Source organism: Artemia sp. Qi Xiang Cuo, chromosome 2, assembly GCF_049724085.1.
Source record: "Artemia sp. Qi Xiang Cuo chromosome 2, ASM4972408v1, whole genome shotgun sequence".
Lineage (NCBI taxonomy): Eukaryota > Metazoa > Arthropoda > Branchiopoda > Anostraca > Artemiidae > Artemia > Artemia sp. Qi Xiang Cuo.
The window spans coordinates 51,718,762-51,740,013 of NC_142795.1; the positions used below are offsets into that span (position 1 = coordinate 51,718,762).

General features: G+C 36.6%; 1 protein-coding gene across 3 annotated transcripts in view; it reads right to left on the reverse strand.

Annotated features, from left to right (window-relative positions):
• Nucleotides 1-21,252, reverse strand: part of LOC148955356 (sodium- and chloride-dependent glycine transporter 1-like) — a 100,536-nt gene that overhangs the window by 70,789 nt on the left and 8,495 nt on the right. For 2 of the 3 annotated variants that reach the window (XM_089101753.1, XM_089101760.1), the window contains exon 2: nt 3,486-3,708. In XM_089101753.1, coding sequence (XP_088957879.1) covers nt 3,486-3,708 — 223 coding nt within the window. Of the gene's footprint in view, nt 1-3,485; nt 3,709-11,989; nt 12,117-21,252 lie in introns of those variants that run through there. The other variant, XM_089101758.1, reaches the window with a different exon arrangement.

Below are 21,252 nucleotides of genomic sequence, written 5' to 3' on the forward strand. Positions count from 1 at the left end.
AAGCAATTTCACAAACAGTGTCCTCAAGTGTCGAATCACATTCCGTCACAGCCAAATGAAAATCAGTGGATTTATAATCATAACACACAGTGTCTTCACAACAATGACGTAGAAACCATATTCTCTTGTTGTTCCAACAGTTGAATCGTTGACCTGGTGTCTCCACCCAGAACAGTCTAAAACCACGACGATACCAATATCGTAGCAATAAACTAAAATCACGGTTAGGATTCTTTCCAATCATACCGGGATATGTACTCTCACACTGATTACATTTATCATAATGACAATTTGAGCATAGGTGACCTCTAGGATGAGAGTCACACACCTCTTCAAGACAGGAATTACAACCTTTAATTTGCACAGCATATCCTCTATGCAATTTACACGGGTTGCATAATCTACACTTTTCATCATACTCCTCAATCATTGTGCAGTTCTCACATGATGACCAGCTGCCCAGTGAGTACATAAATAACGGACATGTATGGAACATTTTGTCATGTGTTGACACTCTCACTACCACAATGAAACTGAGCTAGCAACAAAAAAAATTGTCTGAGAGAGAGAGAGAGGAGTAAATCATCCTTGAGCACCATTTTTCTCATGAAAAAGTCCTAAATTTCTAAACTAATTTTTAAAAGCATATCCACAATATTATTTTGCCATGTCGTGATCCATATATCAATAAATTGTGTAAATGCATTTGGGCCACAATGTCGAAGCTTCGTGCAATAGTCTAATGATGGAGAATCAGTTTTCATTATATCTACAAGCATTCCTCGAGAAAAAATCTTCCTTTGAATAGACAACTCTAGAAAATCATCGTCTAGAATTTAACGTTTTTCCATAAGAACTAGATGCCTCATGATTCGATCTTTCTCGAAACTATCCATTTTTTTTTTAGTCCTAACTCGCTCACGATCAACTTAAGACTAAACAGAATCTATTTTTTATACTCTAGAAAATATACGCTAGTCTACTAAAGAAAGAAAAAATTACAATTGATTTATAAACAGTGTTATTGATCATAATTACAATAATAATATTCACTGATGCATTTTGTTCTCATCAATATATTTCGATAGGAAATCTAATGCTGACCGAAGTTTATTTATATGGAGAATATTTACTTTTCCAGCAAAACATAGCTGCTCCTCCTGCTTAAATTTGCTTAATGATATCACGTATCTCGCATACATAGTGTCCTATTCAAGGCATAGTCTACAACCAGCGGTTATTTCCACAGCCACATTAGGTACTCGTATATCGCTGCTTCTGCTGCTGTCGGTTCCATCATTAATATCCAATAGTGTAAATGCACCGCTAATTTTTTTTTCTCCACTAATATCCTTTCAAATAAAAACTATTCTCTTTGAATTCAATTATCTTACTAATATGAATTGTAAAGAAAACTATTCCTTTTATTCAAATTCCAATCACCAATCAAGTTATACTCGTTCCTCTTGGCAAAGGTGTAATGACCTGTAAAATAGGACAACTAGAAAACCTGTTTGGTACAGAGGCGTACGTAAAGTATAATGTTCTTCCAGAAAAACCTGTTTGGAACGGGAGCGTACGCAAAGTATAAGGTTCTACCAGAAAAACCTGTTTGGTACGGGGGCGTACGCAAAGTATAAGGTTCTACCAGAAAAACCTATTTGGTACGGGGGCGCTACGTAAAGGCCCAGAATAGACTAGGAAATTGCTATATGTCTCCGCAAATAACATGGAAATTGCTATATGTCTCCGCAAATAACATGGAAATTGCTATATGTCTCCGCAAATTCATTATACCTATTCTACTGTTACCACCCTTCCCCCGGGATCTGGGGGGGGGGTATGTTGACCCCGAAATTTTTGTTATCTGATCGTTGGATTATTTAAAACAAACTGGCAATCTCAAAATTTTGATCAGATGTATTTGGAGAAACAAGGGTGTGTGGGTGGTGGTGGGGGGTAGATGCCCACTAATCCCTTTTGACTCATAAAAAGACAACTAGAACTTTCAATTTCCAAACAAATGAGCCACCTCCGAAGTTTTTACGGCCAACCATTACATAAAAACCTTATATGCCCTTGGGGCATTACTTAAAACACTTGCCCCAGACTCTGGGGGTTTGTTTCAACCCCAGAGTTTTTGTTATCTAATGTTTTGAACTATTTTTAACAAAATGGCCATCTCAAATTGCTATCGGATGGGTTTGAGGGAAAAAGGGCGTTGGGAGGGGGGCTAGTTACCCTCCGATCTCTTAACTCTTAAAAAGTAAACTAGAACTTTCAATTTCAAATCAAATGAGCCATTACAAATGAGCCATCTGAGGGGAGGGGGGCTAGTTGCTCTCTGATCCCTTTTGACTCTTAAAAAGGGCACTAGAAGTTCTGATTTCCAATCGAATGAGCCCCTTCCGAAGTTGATACAAACCCCCATTCCATATGAAGTGCCTCTGGAAAAAAAAAAAAAGTAATAAAACATTGGAGCCGTACGGCCTTTACTATACGCAACGCTATAGCGTTGCCTCTGTTATACGAATTAACCCTAGGAAATCGGACAGTTCGTGGGAGGAGTTAACCTCGGAAGGACCTGTGGAATAGAAACAACATGAGGTTAAATTACAGCAAGATATAGCTTTGTAAATAGTTTCAGGTTGAGGTCCATTTCCTTCATGAAAACTAAAAAATGGACTTTAGATCATAGCATGACTTTCTTAGACACTATCAATGAATATAACGATCAAAGGTCAAACATTTGGCAGTTATGAAGTTGAGAGTATGTCAAAAATCAGAGGGAACACTGAACGACCGGAACTAAAGACCAAAAAATTAACTTTTTGTTGGTTTTAGAGTTGTTGAATTTCTCATTGATTGAATATAAGCAAAACATATAGCGGAATTACGATATGTTATCCAAAAACAATTTTATTAGTAAAACCGAGTGGGGGGGGGGGTTAAAACTGAGAACTAATAGTATGTTAGGATATGATAACCATAGACGTCACTTTAAAACGTGGGAGGGCAATGAGTTTTACCTACTGGGCGGTCACTTTTACTGACTAATTTGGGGCTCATATTGCTATTAAGATTATTTCATTTCTTTTACCAACTGAGACTGATCTTCTTCCAAATTGATTTAAGTCATTTATTTCCATTAGCCCAATGACCTAATATAATAAAAAAAATTGAGCCGGTAGAAAAGCGGCGCTTCGCGCCACTATTTTACAGACTCGATTCTTTTTACCGACTGGCTGTAGATTTTGGTGGGTGGGGTATCCCCCACCCTCTTACGTGACAACCATGATATTAACCATGCGCAAGCTTACAAAAATTTTTAACGAACACAATTTCTTGCTCTCTCCCTTGCCGTCTTAATCAAGCTGAACAAAAGCTTAGGTTTTTCCAACAAAAAAAGGGATTTTTTTTTTTTTTAACTAACCACACATATTGATAATAGCATTGAACAAAGGCTACAAGAGGATGTCACTTACCACCTCCATTCCGATAGCAAAGATACGGGAACCTCCAAATTGTTCCAAGACCGACAGCATAAGAGAAACAGGACATCATAAATTCAACTTTATTTGACCAATTGCCCCTCTCTTTGTTTTCATCAACAACTTCAGGGGTATAGGTTCTATCCATAGCATCTGGTTGACGATTGGGAACAAGACCTCTAACCTTAACATCGTTTCCTGGAAACATGTGAGTCTCCTGCAAAACAAGGACAAATTAGAGACAAGAATGACAATGGCCTCTGGAGTTATAAAAATAAAATGATTCCTTTTTAGGTTGATGTTTCCTTCAAAAACGATTGGAGAACGTCATCTGAGGTAATTATTAAACGAACTGAGATTTTGTGACAAAACTAGAGCTGTAACAATTTGCTTAAAAAAAACGAAAATGTTCGCATTTTCTTTTGTTTGAAACATTTTTTTTTAACACAAAGCAATTTTGAAGATGTAATTTGGTAGATGGATTACGCCATCTTATGGATGTATCTTACGCCATCTTACGTTTGTCAATTAAAACCATAGGGTAGTAGAAAAATAGCACACCAAAACTTTCACAGGCAACATAAACGTTAATCATATGACAAGACATGCATGTCAAATGGAATTAATTTACGGTGCTGACACAATTAGAATGTCCTAGTTGGAATACCCAAAAAGCAGATCTTGTCAAGGAAGAAGGCTAAAAATTAAGAAGAACAAAGACGTTGTAGAAGAGTAAAAAGAGATGACAAGGTAGAGAAAGATACAAAAATATAAAGACAACAGAGTGTTGACGGAGCAGCTCAAAACCAAAATAATAATCGGTGCTATACCTAGCAAATAATCTTACCCAAGTCTTTCACTTGCATTAACTGAGCTTAACCAACTTGCGAAGCTTTCTAGCTTCAAGTAGCTTGGAAAAGTTAGCATATTTGGTGAGCATTAGAGATTAGAAAAAGTTTTCAATAAAACGGAAAGCTCTTGCTGATTTATAAAGTCAAGAAAAAAAAGATAATAGAAGTTCAAAAGGATCGTTTACATAACAGGATAGATGGCTTAACGGATTTTGCAGTGTAATTGTGTTACGCAATAGATTAAAAAAATAAAAAACCTCATGGTTTTGTATACGATAGCACATGGTAAATAGGAACAAATCCAAGAGCATATAAACAAGATCTTATGCCACAGGCGATAGGCCATGACAACAACCTCAGTGAGAAGTTGGAAACAATGCTAGCGGAAAATCCAACTTAGTTCATTGCACTATCCATGTCATACATAAAAAAAGAGCATTATGACCCTAAGGACTTTAAAAAGAAACAATAAATTACTGATACAATGGCAATCTACCAAAAATACTGGACAGCGCCAATTAATTCATCTTAGGGGGAGGGGATAAAAATTTACAAGTAGAGCACAAAACTTTTCATATATATATATATATATATTTATTCACTTGTTCAGCGTTACTATTAGTCATTTGGTAGAGGATTACACTTCTACCACGTTTGGAGCCGAGGGCGGAAAAGAATGCCATATTAATGCTCCGGCTCAAATAAGCGGTAAAGTTTTACAAGAGAAAGTGCTTTACATTTTCCATTGCTTTATCCGTGATACGCAATTTCTTTTCCATGGTAATTCACAGCTTGAAACCACTCAGGCCTTCCCACCACCGTCCACCACATATCTTCACTTAAATACCGTCCGTACAGCACCAATCAGCTTCCAATCACAGAACTTCCTATTACTTGAGGTACGACCACACAGCTCCCCAACATACAAAATTCCGTCTTTCGCGAAAGACCACTAAAAAATCCAAATTTCATACGGGGTCGTGTCTCAACCTTGAAAAGTTATCATCACACAGTGTCACTGTAACTTGCTTGAAAATTTTTCGACCAGTCAAGGGAAAGACCCACCCAAGAAAATATAAGTTGCAATATACTTTTGTTTTTTCTCGCAGATTCAGTCGGAAATATTCACCCCCCCCCGGTTCAATTGTGTCACAAAGGGTTAATAGTTGGTAGCAGAGGCATCCCGAGACTCATTTCATTGGAGGGGCGATCTTCGTAAATTTTACCGAATCGCTACCTGATTTATGAAGAATTTTGCTAAATTTCGGCCGAAATTTTCGCCTTCGGCCCCTCTTCACCCCCCTCGGGACGCCCCTGGTTGGTAGTCATAAATTTAGTAGTGAAATTGGTGGTGTTCAACTTTTAAGATTGTTAGAGCTGTTTGAGGGTTAAATTATGGCTTTTGTTTTTTGATAATTCTAAACAGTGAAAAACTCAAATATCTTTTCGATTTAGCTGTGTTTAACAAAGACTAAAATCAAAGTATTATGAAACGACATGGTGTAATATAACTGGGAAAGGGGGATTGTGAAATACCCATTAAACGAAAATTATTCTGAGAACTACAGCTTTTAAGATACGATTTTCTCAAGGATAATAAACAGCAAAGCAGTCTAGTAAAAGTCGCAAAAACGAAAGAAATGGAATTCAATTTATATGGAAAAATAACAACAAAATGTTGAATTTCTAAGAAGATGCTTTGAAAAATGTCTGTCTACATAATTATTGAGTTGAAGTCTACGCTCTCCTGCCCCCCGCTAAAATCGTCTCAGTGGGACTAAGTTCAAATAAAAAAATGCATCGTTCTAAAATATACTGAGTAGATGGTTCATTTTGAAGTGCTAATACCATATTTACCTTTGCCAAATGATGTTAGAATGGATTACAGACTTGGGTGCCTATAGGTAAGGGGTATAGATTCGACTGGAATCTGATACTCCCCCTTAGAAGACCAAAATAATAAAAGAGTTGAAGCTTGTAAAGATTTGAAATATGGCACTTCTATAGAAAACGAAAGCTTTTATTCAGCCTCCTTTGATCTAGGAAAAAATATGTACGCACGCTTCTCCCTTCCCCTCCTTGAAAAATTGCAGTAGGCACCCATGCATCTGGTGCTCGACGGCTCGGCATTAAGCTTATGCCAATGAACACGGATAATCAGAAATTGCCCTTAAAGATCTATTGCCCTTAAGGGGCGACCATACTTGAAGCGACCTTCCTATCTCTCCCATAGTAAGTGTTTTGAGTTTGTCTGACATTAATAGTTGAGGCAGTTAGGCGGTCTCAGTCTTTTCTAATAGAACAGAATCAGGTGAACATTTTGATTTAGCAAAACGCTAAAGCCGACACCTATTTTTCCTGAAATCCCAAAAAAACTCGAAAACCTATTTTGGGTTTGCCTGCAAGATCGCTGCAGTCAATATTGTCGTAATTGGGACTTAAAAATGCAGCGGAAAATATTCTATTGAAGCGGTAGCAGCATATTTTTATAAAAAAACACTTGCTGACTCCAGTCCCTTCAAATACTTTACATACCAACGTTTTAAATTGCTTATCACCCGACAAAGACCCTAAAATACTTGGAATCAAACGGATGTGGCTGCATAAATTATGCTGAGGGGGTTAGCGCTTCCTTTTGTGCAAAAGCGGTCAGTTTGACTTTGATTTAGTGAAGCTTTAGCTCTTGAAATGATTTATTTGGTGTATATAATTTGAAAGCGTTAGCTTGAGAGTTGGACATTCGACAAATTGTGCGAATAAGTTGGATATACTGGGAAATTGTGAATTCAACAATCAAGTTTGACAACTATGGGGAAAAAGAGAAATAAGCGTGGGTTGGGTTTGCCAAATGTTAAGGCCCATCGTGAAAAATTGAAATTAACCTACTGTGCAAGAGGTAGGGCGAGTTTACTTAAGTATCTGTTCCAGCATTTGGGGTTAGACCCAATTCCAAAAGAGTCAAGTTTTGGAAAAGGATCAAGTTCTGCAAACCCCCCTACCGAACTAATTGAGCCGATGAAAACTATCACTTCTGGACGAAATCTACAACCGGAACTGCTCAAAGGTTCGCGCTGGATTGTTGACCTGCCGTATCTTCTTGAAAATTACGAGAAGCTCGTGATTGGCCACATGTGAGTTTATTTGTTCATTTTAGGTCCTCTAATGAATGCTAGTAGCCTACAAGGAACTGCCATAGCTTATGTGGTAGGTCCTTGAATAATATTGAGCCAGTTATATTGTAACTAGTCCCCAGTTCTATTATAAGTTCCATATCTATTGTATCAATTATAACTAGTCAATAATATTTGATAGTTCCAGGCCCGTCATTTCAGCTTTTTCAGGGGGGGGGGCAAGCCACTTCGGTAAAAATCATGGAAATATTTTCGGCCCGCAGGGCCGAAACCGTCCCCAAAATTAAGTATTTTAGCTGGATTTCTCGAGCTACATACGACCCGGTGCCGAATTTTAGGTTTAGGGGGAGGGGATGGGCGAGGGCCTATGTGCATTATACGGTTAATGGGCTTTAGATCAGTGGCATTTATTTCGAATATTTATGATTATGCGTCCCTCCTTAAAGAAGTCTTCTAATATTTTGATATTAGAAGCGAAGACCATAAAAGAACGAATGGATATAGATCATAAGTCACTGTCAATCTCCCATCACATTGATCCAAACTATCCTATATATTCTCATTTAGCTTTTGAAGGTTTATCTTTGCAACTTCGTCACGAATGCTAACCAAACATACTTATCGACAATAAGCCAGGTTAATACTTTGAGCCCACATATGAGTTTCATCTTTTTTCTCTTTTTTTTTAAATCAATTGAGGCAAGATAATATGTAAATTACCAAGCTACAAAGCTACAGAACATAGTTTGTTCTTTTTTAATATGACGGAGATGCCGCCGCAGGTATTAACTGATAAAGAAAACTTGTAGTGATTATATTCCAATCACGATGACAAACAATGATCAAGTTCCGGAAATTATTCTAGAAGCAAATAAACGTCATTGTCGGAATACAAAAGAACTCGTTCTTAAAAGAATAGTGCTTGTTAAGGGGGGTGTGAGCTCTGAACCAGGTACATACAATGGGTGACGAGATCAATACTTCTATAGCTCCATACGTGAATCCATATGAGAAATGATATTTCTCCGATGTCCGTTATTTTTCCATATGCGAAATCTCAATGCTATCCAAACTGCTTTTAAAATAAGTTAGGTACTTATCTGTTAAACGGAACACACTCAAGAATTGCCCTGTCAAAGATCTGATTGTCCTCGTTTTCTTCCTTTCTTCGCAATTTTATGTTTTATCTGACAAAAACCGGTTTGCCTCTCTGGGATCGGTAATGACTTGCTTCTTTTGAGTGAGAAAACTAGGATGTAGGAATATTTTAATTAAATATTTAATACTTAGAGGTGGTTAGGTAATTAATATACTCTGCGCGGCCTGCTTTCCATAATTCTTTGTCGTAGTTTCCATTATTTTTGTTTTTAAAGTATTATATTATCATCCTGTTTTGGTATATTTCATTAGTATTAACTTAACTTCATTTCTTGGATGTGTTCCGTTTAACAGACAAGTTCCTAAAGGTTTCCCTGAGGAAGTGAAGAGCACAGCTGCAATTTAGAACGAACAAAAGTAGTTATGGAACATAATCGGCAAGACAAGCTAAAACAAACTGGAATGTGTAGTCATGACATATCCCCTATATTTGTAGAATTCGGAAAACTATCGCTTTAATGAGAACACAAAAACGACGTGAAAACCAGGATGTTCTCTCAGAGCCAGAAAAGTCAATATTATTCTGTAGAAAAAAAAAAAAAACGATTAGTCTATAAGGTTCTCAAGTCTTTCATCGGTCCATTATCATTATATCAATGGCTTTTAGCATACAATTATAGTTCTTAATTAAATAATAAAAAAACAAGTTTTTTTTAACTGAAAATAAGGAGCGACATTAAAACTTAAAACGAACAGAAATTATTCCGTATATGAAAGGGATTGTCCCCTCCTCAACGCCACGCTCTTTACGCTAAAGTTTTTTATTGTTTTAAAAAATAGAGTTGTGAAAAAGAGTCTATCTTTAGCGTAACTTTAACAAATTTTTTCAGGCACGTAACTTGATGAAACTTATATATTTGAATTCAGCATAAGAGTTTAACTCTTCTGATGTATCTATTGGTATCAATATTCCGTTTTTTAGAGTTTCACTTACTATTGAGCCGGGTCACTTCTTACAGTTCGTTACAACGAACTGCTTTAAAAGTCCGTTTATTCGAGCTATTTTTGTAGATAATTGTTGCATAATCTGCGAAGTAACCATTTTGTTGGTGTTAAGTTCCGACTTCGCACCTTACTTCCATAAGAAAACTTTGCTTTTTAGATTCGTTGAAGTTTTTTTTTAAATATACACAATTAACTTAGAATTTTTTTTTTCTAACTAAGGCGATGAAACTAAAAAGTCAACAGCATCTTTTTGTTACAATAGGGCATTAAATATATATTTTTCTTCCTACCTCCCTCAAGCTTTCACATGATATATGTGCAAATTTTTCACATTGGTAAGGAGTCCGATGGTTATGTTATGACGTTTTGGTTATGTTATCTTTGCCAAGCTATACACGAAAAATTCAGTTATTTCCATAGAAGGGAAAATAAATAAATATTTTTCTATTAGGTATTATTTTTTTAAATACGTTTTCAGTTTTCACTTAATAACAAGGGTGGGAGGGAGAGTAAGAGAGACTTTAAACTTCCAGATAAGGGTTTTCGACCCTGGAAATTGCAATAGTACCCGTGTTATACTTCCCAGCCTTTCCACTCCAGAAGCGGCACCAAAGCGTCATTTTTGGTACCGTGTGGCACTTTAAATGGAGTTATCAACACAAATTTATGAAACGCACGTAAATATGAGCAGCAGCTTCTATAGGAACCGTTAAACATCTCTCTACGATCTTGCAGTAGCTGTCAAGTCTTGGCGAGAATAAAAAGAAAAAAGGACAAACCACTGCTAACCATGCAAAAAACGATTTCTCTTGTTTTTCGAGATGGGGGAGGGGTCAAAACATCTGGTTTAAGGGTTTCAGACTATGAAAAATCGATTGGCTATCCTGGAATCGGTATTCCCCGGCATTTTGGTCTTCTTTTGGCAAAAAAAGATGATGCTTTAAAGAAACAATTGGCAGAAACCACAACTTTGCTGTGGGACGACCACTTTAGTTCTTAAAAGGAGCACTGAGTATTGTAAATTTAATTCAATCAACCGCAGGAAAAAAGAAACGGAAAAAAGGAGACACATCAGCGTTACAAACGCAAAAAAAGTGATTTTTCTGGTCATTGAGGTGGGGGATTAAGGTTTTCAACAATGCAGATTGCAGTGGTACATTTTTATTTTTTGATTCGTAGCCATTTTCGAGGTTTTTATGCTCTTTTTCCAAGATCCTCGAAAATTCGTTTTTGAACTAAAGGCACACTATACGGCTAAACCTATATGGTATTTACCATTCCTGCATCATCTTCAAATCCAAATTTTTTCCACTACGCAGTTTTTTTTTCTTCTAAAAGCGTTTTTCAAACTTCCGGTTACTATGGGCCTTAGTTTGCTCTTTACTAGGTTCAACCATGATATAACAGCAATGTTTTAAACTAAAAGTCTCAACACCAAAGTGACCTGCGCGGAGAGTACACCCCAAAGGGTTCAATTTCATTTTTAAGGGGAAAATTCGAAAGTCCTAACAAAAACTTTACGGTCTTTTGGGTTTTTCTTGGCTTCCTATTGGCTTTTTAGATTACATATTAGTCTTTAATAATAAGAAATTTGACACAGGGTAGAAAGACAGGATTTTAGAGATACATAGAGGGGGGGGGTAAGCTAAAAAATAATATTATTTATATATTATCATATATAGGAATATTATTTTCGACACTAGATTGGCCAGTTGCGCCATACCCATGGGAGAAAGGGAAGCGTGTAGCGAGAATATATTATGGTATAGGACAAAAATGAATCAGAAATTGCATTCCAAATTTGTTTACGAAATTTCTGAAAAATTAATTTTTGGCAAAGATCATTTTCCAAGTTAAGCTGATTTTTTTTTTTTTTGAATAAAAAAAAGAACTGTTAATAAGTCTTACTTCACTGACTCCTAAACCCCCTAAGACCCCGAAGAATGGTATCTCGTTAGAGCTTACTGTCAACCAAGAACCTCATTAGTCAAGAGATTTTTAGCTAGCCTGTCTGTAAAGCGATATAAATCGACATAAATTGAACAAAATAAACAAAGCTAGGGCATCTTTTTGTAGAGAAAAAGTGTCGGAATTGTTGAGATTTTACTTTTCAGAAATTTCAATAAACGCAAGTCATAAACAAGTCTGCCGTACTTAGAATAAAATACATGTGTGATGTTTTCAACCTTATTCCTTTATAAGAAGTGGCAATTCACTCATAAGTAACTCAAAATCAAATAAAATGAACCTTAATTAGATAAAATAGACAGCCTCAGCAATGCTATTACTCCTCAGAACTGGGTTTTCTGTCAAAATCACTTTACACTAAGGACAGCAGCGTTGTACCCTTTGAGCTTTTTCCCAGCGAAAAAACGCTTAAATAAACCAAATAGAATAGAACAAATAAACAAACCTTCAACTCAATATGAACAACCATTTTTTCTCCCTAAGAGACGACTTTTCAAGAATAATGCATACGTTTGCATAGATCTCAGACAGGACTAATGCCACAAGCAAGAATTTGGAGGAGTGGATAGAATTTCTATTTTTATGGCTCTTGGAACAGTTTGACAGGAGATACCGCAATGCCAAAAGTTCACGTGACAGAAGCTAACGAGGAGGGCTCAAAGAGTTCAACCAATCAGAATTAACTGGCAAGTGGGTTTGGCTCGGGTATAAAAGACGTAAAACTGGTAAAACGGAAAAGAAAAGAAAGACTGGCAACTTCAACACGTATTGATACTTTAAAACCATGCATCCAACATCGTCATAGTATTTGTAACTAATGTCACTTTGGATATTCTTAATGGGGTAGTTATTGCCATTCAGAGGTTGTTGCCAAAAAAAGATTTTACAAATTCCAAAGAGAGTTCAGAAATTTTACAAAGCAAAATTAGAGGGTGGGCCTGTGATATCCTCGGATGGACAAATACTTATAAAAGTGGGTTTGCAGGTTCAAATTATGGGCGTCGTAATGTCATTTTCAAAATTTTTCCGTACTTGTTATATATCCCGACTATACTCGAGAAGTAAGGTTAGGTTAATCATAATGAAATATGCTAAAATATGATGAAAATATAATACTTAAGTAGCAAAATTATGGAAACTACAGCAAAGAATTATGGAAGCATGCCGTCGAGAACGCATTGTCTTAAATACCAAACCTAACCAAATTACCAACTCCTATATTAAATATTTAATTAAAATCTACCTATATAGTAGTTTATGTCACTGAGCCTAAGGTAATTTTCTCCGAATGCAAACAGAGAAACCAATTTTAAACAGATAAAAGACTTCTTGAGTCTGGTCGGGATATTTAACAAGTACCAATTTTTTTCTGGGTCTTTTTAGGGGAAGAAAACCTAAGTAGCAATGTGAGCAGGAATGCCAATGAATCAGCACAAAATAGTTTATTTTGAATTTTATTAAACAAGAAAACTGAGGCGTTAGTTAAGCAAAAAGTTTAGCAAACTAATTTTTTCCAACGTAGCACAAATATAGTTCCTGTTTTTAGTTGATTTCAGATCTATATTGACGCCTGTCGGAAATCGAAAGATATCAAGTCCAATTTTTATTTTTAATCATTCAGCAGTCATTCGACTTTCTTTCTTCTTTCTGACAATGAAAATTCAGATAAAAAGAGGCAGTTTCGGGACTTATATGACCATTTCTGTTCACTATTTGACTGCGTAAAAAACTTTCAAACCTAAAGCAGTCGATTTTATGTAATGGCCCATATTCTAGTCATTAAAAAGGAAGTTTAAGATAAAATTAAGACTTTCCTCTTCTAACGTTTGCCGCACTTCTGCGCACGGGTCAACAAACTTTCTTCTAACAAATTTGATCTATTTACTTACAAATATTATTACCTCGTAGAGATAAGTTACCTCAGAAAACATCGCACTTCATGTTTTTATATTGGCTACATTTTTCAAGACTGATAAATTCTTTTTAATTTTCAAAATCCAATTTTAATGCCATTTTATTTGCATATTATTATTGCTACTTCATAGTGGAGGAAACACCATTAGGGCAAGGAGCCCCAATAGTGTCATTAGATGTCTGTGAACTATGCATGCTGATGTTCGCAGATGACCTGGCACAAGTGGCGAAGTCTAGAGAGGATTTACAGTTCTTGTTGGATAGAACTAAGTATTATATTAGATAGGAAACAACTAAGTCTGAATGTAAAGAAGTCGGTAGTAATGGTTTTTAGAAAAGGGGGTAAGATTACAAGTAGGGATAGAGTAAAATGGGAGGGAATAGATTTAGATTGTAGGGATGAGTTTACGTGTTTAGGATGTAAGTTTTTGTCAAATGGCAAGTTTGGAAAGTAACTGAAACTAAGTCTTGCTAAAGGTAAGTCTTGTACCTATGCTATTACTGCTAGCCATCTGGCGAACATACAGAGCATGAAGATGAATAAACATATATTTCAAGTAAAGATTGTATTTGCTATACATTATGTGTCTTAAGTTTGGGGATACATAGCTGGTGAGACGATGGAGAAGATTCAGCTTCAGTATTTTAAGAGAGTTTTAGGCTACATTTCTCAACGAATAGTTTAGTATTGAGAGGAGATCTTATGTTTATTTTCGTTAAGAAGTGATAGGCTAGTAGGGATGATAAGACAATGGGAGAAAATCCTGAGTATGCCCAGAGTAAGGATAACAAAAGCAGCATATTTAGAAACTCTGAGGATCCCAAAGAGTGATACGTGGCCATCTCAAATAAAGAAGATATTGGAAGATTGTGGATTTTCAGAGCTATGGAATGGTGGGCTAGGGATTGGATTTAAGGAAGGAGCAGTTGCACATAGGGTCAGCGAGAGGTTAAGGGACCATGAGATCCAGGTGTGGCATGCGCGAGTGAATGTGACCCGATCACTGGAGTTAAATGCAAAGGCTAAGGAGCAGTGGGGAGAAGAATGGTATTTTAATGCGGGGCTTCAAAAGAGGCAATAAAGGTTGATTATTTGTGTTAGGTCAGATGGGTTACAAGTAGGTGAGAGAAGGAAGTATCTGGAAGGGGTTAGGCAAGTTTCTGGTCCTTACTTCTGTCCCATGTGCGGGAAAGAGGAAGATTTGGTTCATTTTGTGTGGAAGTGTAGTGAATTAAAAGATTTAAGGAAAGAATTGTTTGGGGTTGATGCTTGGGAGAGAGATGAGATAATACATTTATTAGCAAGGAAAGATATGGGAGGTATAAAGAGATTCGGAAGGTTCCTGACGATGGGTATAGAACATAGAGTAAGGTTTATTTTTTTTGAAGATTAGGGATGAGGGTGATATTTCACTAGCTTAGATTATAGTTTTGCGCCAATTTATGCTTGTATGAAAGTGTCTTTATTCTTGTGACCACGGCCCTTTGGGCTTTTGTGTCAATAAATTCTATTCTATTCTATATTAGACTTTCAGGCGAGGACATTTTTTTCATAGTACAAGTCACATAATAATAAAAATAATTACAAATTTGTTTAAGCATTTTTATCTCCTATTTGACTAAAGAACAAAATATGGACTTTTTCCCCCTTAACCGAACACATTGAGATTTTTTAAACTAAAATGAAAGGGTGGAATGATCATCATAAGCTAAGACTTTTGTCCCCAATGCTTTAAGAACGATTAGTCATTAAGCGCTAGGGCAATTGAAATGGGATAAAAAATTCTTCTTTTTAATACCTCAAGAATGGAAGAGCTTATTGAAGTTAATTTGCTTTAAAAAATAATGTTTTCAGTTTAAATATTTTAAAAAGGCAACCCGTAAATAGAACGTTTACACTTACCCATTAACTATGTTTGTTTCCCTTATAATTTGCAATAATCATTTTTAGAATACCATTCCAATAACCCTTGTAATTGAGTAGCCGTTCAGTGCCCAAGCACTCCTCCCCACTGCTTAAGCAGTGGGGACAAAAGGTCAAACTTTAGCGTAAATAGCGGGGGATTAAGGAGAGGGCAGTACCCTCAAATAAGGGTTTATGCCTGTTCGTTTTAAATTGTAATTCTGTTTTTAATTTTAATTTGAAAAAAAAACATGCTTTGTTTATTTAAATTTTGTTCATTTTTAATAACATATGGTAGTGGTTCTCAAACCGTGGTACGCGTACCCTTTGGGGGTACGCAAAAAATTTTAGGGGGTACGCGGCCAGCCAACAAAAAAAAGTATCCATTTAACTCTAGTACTGCCAATTTTATTTATATTTTAGCTACAGTTTATTTAGTACCAGTAACTGAGAATGTTGGTAAGGAAATGTTTTGTGGGTAAAAAGGGGTACAGTGTGGAAAGAAGTTTGAGAACCACTGTCATATGGGATTACATATTCCTGGGAATGAAGGGAGATTAGATATTAATTTCTCCCTCCCCTTCTAATCTCCTTCTATATTAATCTAACGGCTTAATGTAGGAATTTGCGCTCGGCTCAGACGGAAGGGTCCGTTTAAGAGATTTTGGCATAAAAAATAGACTTTTGAGGCTTGAGGCAAACTCTTTCCCACACCAAAACAAAGATCCATTGGCCCTCCTCCATAATAACTGATACGCCATTAGCATACAATTGTACATAATTGTATGGAGCCTCAAATGAATCAACTTGCTTAAATGAAGCTTTAAAATAATTAACCGTTTATTTTGTGTAGACTATGGACATGTTTAGGAAAGAATGACACCCACATGGCATTACTGCCTCTCAAACTGGGAACCTTTAAAAAAGTATTTCGATAATTTTGAATCCACCGAAAGTCTCAAAAGGGTTTTGGCCCTCTTTGGGCCAGATTCGTTGTTTTGCGTGACAAAATGGCAGAAAAAATCGCTTTTCTGTGACACAATCGTTATTGCTACTTACAAAGGGCACTAAGACTTTCAGTTTATTTCCACAAACGAGTTTCTCCAGTTATTCTAGGACCACTGGTTTGATACGATTAGCCTACCCCTGAGAAAAAGACAAATAAATAAACCCTCGTCTGTGATCATCCTTCTTGGAATAAATAAAAAATGCAGCATTTTCTTGGATTGGGGCTTCAAATATCTACACTAGGGCTCTCTGATATGCTAAGATTAGGGTGTCGAATGTGGTCTACAGGTTTCATTTGTGCAACCTCCCGGTCTCATTATTTTGACCAGTACGCTTGCACACTGTGAAAACTTTAGAAACTGTACCGAACGTCCCAAATCGAAACCAACGGCCCCGTGAAATTTTGACTTTTTGGGGTAAATTTTGACTCTTCAAGTTCTTTATAGTTTTCAATGGGTGCCATTTTCAAGATGGAATGACAGCATGGCTGTTCATAAATATACTCATTTTGACTTTAGGGTCTAGCTATTTGTACATTATTTAGATTTGAATAAGCCTGAATTTAAACAATTATATGTAATAAACGTTCGATCGCAACCTACTTCATACAGAAGAACATGGGATTAAAACTGGTAAGAGTCGGATGTTTGGCGATTTAACACGGCAACAGTGTTTCCACTTATCTTTTCAAAAAACCTGTAAATCTTGACAATTTTTGGGAGAAAATCGGGAGATGGCTCTCAGGATTTGGGAGAAAATCGGGAGATGGATCTCAGGATTCGGTAGAATTTTCAGTAAGAATCTTTTTATTTTGTATTAAGTTTTTGGAGGTGTTCAAGCGATTTGCAAATAAAGTGCCACATTCTAAAAGTTCAGAGAGCAGATTTACTTGAGCCAGCTGCAATTCCGGAAAGAAAATTTATCGATCAAATTTGTCAAACATGACAAAAGGAAGCAGCCAGAAGCTTTAAATGTATTGAATTTTGAAACTAAGTGCAGTCATATTTCATTCAGACTCTAAAGCTGTTTAATTAAGACATTTTTCTTCATCGACCCTTACTTTTTCTCGCCCTTTCAGGCTCCACACGACAGCCCGCTAAGTTCAGAACGGGACAGAAAATCTGGACGAATTGCGGACACCAGGCCTTTGACCATTGAGTCTGAGTTAAGCGGATAATTTGTTTTTACCACCATCCCCAGTTATTCACAAATGATAAAGAGAAAACGCAAAGTCACAGCTCAATAGTATTCATATAACTGGAAAAAAAAATAGCAAAACTTTCTGACAGATATACCGCATTACATTCATAATGTGCCTATCGCATGACTTCTTTTTGTGAGCCGTCCACTCTGATCATGCAGTAACTCAGCTGTGCTGGCAGACGCTACTACTCCTTTTAGCCTCTTTCTCAGGGGCTGATTAACCGTCAGTGTGTCTACTGTAACTCCAGCTCATTTCATTCCAAGTTTCGTCTGAATTGTGGGAGCCAAAGTTACTGTTACCAAACGATTCCTTCTGTCTGTCTTTACTTCCTTGAGTAGTCTTTCTGAAGCTAAGTTCGAAAACGGCAAGGAAAACAAGTAATGTACAAACTTTGCTAAGTTTGGTCTCCACGGTGGTCCCTCGTACTCAAAGCCAATTTCCAATAATCGACGGCTGTCAGAGTCACTGTCTCATCATCATTGGTATTATCGAAATGTTCCCGCCACTCTTTGTCAGTGGCACTTCTCGACCAGCCTGACAATGAGTAGCGTCTTAAGTATGGGCCACGGGTGGGTGGGTTTAGTGACTTAGTTTTTTCGGGTTCAATAAAACTAATTCCATTTTTTCACTGGCTGTTACTTGTCCTCGTTTTCATCCTTTCTTCGCGATTTTATGTTTTATAATACACTGATAGGCCCTGATGGACTATATTCGTCACTTTCTGCTTACCCAGTCTTGTTTTATCAGCAACATTCTTATGCGGCATATTTTTCAGAAATGGGACTAAATAGTTAACCAGCAAAAATGGTAAATTGTTTTCAAAATGCTGCAATTTTTGTCTCTGTATCTTGTACTGGATCATTTAATGCAAACCCCTTCAGTTCTACAGAGCAACTGTAGACAAAGTCTGATTTTTGTCATATTTCTTTAAATTTGTAGTAACTTTGGATAAATTTGAACCCACATAGTGCTAGTTCCCATCTTCCTGGTACTAGCCGACACCTGTGGCTAGTTTATGAATTGAAAATAATTAGCTAATTACAAACCTTGAAGGTGTTTAAATGATCAAAAACAGAAAATCAATGCAACCACTGTGGAATAGATAATGGGCAATGTTCATACATATGCCAATAAATTCCAATCGCGCAGCCTCAATTGTCTGGGACGTTAAGGAAAATCCCTAAAAGACCACAGACCAAGGCCAAGTAAAAAAAAATACAACAAAGAATGACCGCAAAGTAAAATTTTCCGGGGATTAAGTTTTCAGGAGATTTTCGGAAGATTTGGTATCTTGTTTTTTTGTCGGGAGATGGATTAGAAATTCGGTAGATCTCCCGAATAATCGGGAGAAGTGGAAACACTGCACGGCAAGTTCAAGGCGTAGACTAACTCGGTGCAAGCAGAAAATAAGTAATGACTCACTGAGAAAACAACCTAAGCCCTGACTCGGTAGAACAACCAGCAAAGTCTTTACATGAATGAATGCATAATATTGGCAGGCACTAACAGGTGAATATATTTAGAATGTAAGGAATAGACAAAACTGCGAAAAATAGGGAACACATACAAACAAAATGGAAACGATAAAGGGGAATCATAAAAATACAAGGATCTCAGGAAGGGGGGGTCTAAGGGGTCTTTCTCCCGCGTCGAGTCAAAGTATAGGCTATTCTCATTATTGTGGCAAAGTAGAATAATTAAAAAGAAGGTAACCTTAGTAGAAGAAAAAATTATGGATACCTTAATCAAAATTTAGCTGAAAAAATACTACGTTTAAAGAATTAACTGCAATGACGTCAAGATACATAAAACCGGTATGAATTGGTATTAAGCAGCTAATAATGCTTTGAAAGCTTCTCAATTGTACTAACGGGTAAAACCCTGATTTCATCTGACTTTTCTCTAGTCAATAATGATGCAACTCAGCAGGTAAACTGCCGAAGGACCTGCCGAAAAATTTTTTTCTCCACGGGTTAATTTCATGCTTAGAAAAAAAAATGAAACGCAACTTTTTTGAAAAAAAAACTTGACTTACTGCCAGCAATTCCGGGGAAATAAGAAAAACAGGTCTTTATTGTTAATTAAATAAAAAAAGAAGAGTTTTCAACTGAGAGTAAGGAGCAACATTAAAATTTAAACGAAATTAAATAAATCTCTATCTGAGGGGGCCACACCCTCCTCAACTCCTCTCTCTTTACGCTGAAGATTTTTAGTCCTTTAAAAAGCTTATTATTACAATTCAACAGCTCTTGTGTTTCACCTGCTATTCTTAAAGAATTGGAAAAAAGTAAAACCTTAGCGTAAAGAGCGAGGGGTAGAGAAGGGAGAAGCCCCTCTCAGACAAGGATCAAGTTCTTCTCGTTTTCATTTTTAATGTTTCTCCTTACTTTCAGTTGAACAATTTTTTTTATTTGATTTCTGACCGTTTTTCAAATCCTACCCAGGTCTAACAAATAAATAGTGTGGGCTACCGGCCCCATAAAACTTCAGATTTCTTTCTGGTAAATTGTATATTTAAATGACTGTAAATTGATTGGTAGCATCTCACTTTTTCAGTTTTTCTGTTTAAGAATTAAAATATTGAATTGTATTTCTGGACAAAACTTGAGTATTTGGTAAAATTTTGGATGAACTATAGTTTTGTTGAAGAAGTTCTTAAATCAGTTTTTACTACAGAATTTCGGGGGGACGGAAATTATTGTTTATACGGAAGGAAATTCTGCGTGACTTTTGATCTTCTACACAGCTGAAGCCATCAATACCTCTACAACAGGGTTTTCGCATGTTTATATATAAGTTTAAAATAATCGAAGTACTTTACATAAATAAGAAAAGATAAATATTACCATTTAAAATTTCCGAAAACTAAGGTCTTGGTAGGACATTGCCATCCCCCTAAGAAACTTTCTGGCAAGGATCATGATGCCCCTCCCCCTCATTTTTTCCACCTCTGTACCGGTAGACATGTGAATGTAATATTTTGTGATACATAGAAAATGACTGCCGCAAAGGGAGGGCCACTATTACCCTCTCTAGTACTAACATTAAAGGCGTAGACCAAAAATTTTTCAGGAACCAAGATGCATTAGATATAAGTCTCCATCCACCCTCCCCAAAAATCATTCTATACTTATCTGCTTATCTAAGTCCCAATGAGAGCTAGGATATTTAGGCATTAAATTGCGCTCTTTTAGCATCTGTGTCCCCCCTAATCACCTCCAAAATGACCCACTGCCCCTTTTTCATAATAGCCAATGCGCACTTACGCATCCCTGTATATAATTTTATGAAATATAAAGCAAATCCGTTTTGTTAAATGAAGCTTTAAAGTAAATGCCAGAAACATTTTTCTGCTATAAAAGGGAGGTACCACCACCCATATTCAGGCTTAGACTAACTGAAGAAAGATGAGATTAATTTCTACCCTCCCCATACTTCTTTCTGTATCTATTTGAAAGCTCATTGAAAGTTTGAAAGTTTGTGCAGGAAAATGCGCTCTTTTAGGCATCTGCGCCACCATACGGCATTTGTTCCTCTGTAACTCGGAAGCTCAATATGTATAGTTCTTGGATACTTTTAAATCGATTTGGCTATCTCAGAATTTGGAATCGATAGCAATATAGTCCTCTCTGAGATAAAACCGTAGTTTGAAGCCACAAAATGGCAGAGAATACCACTT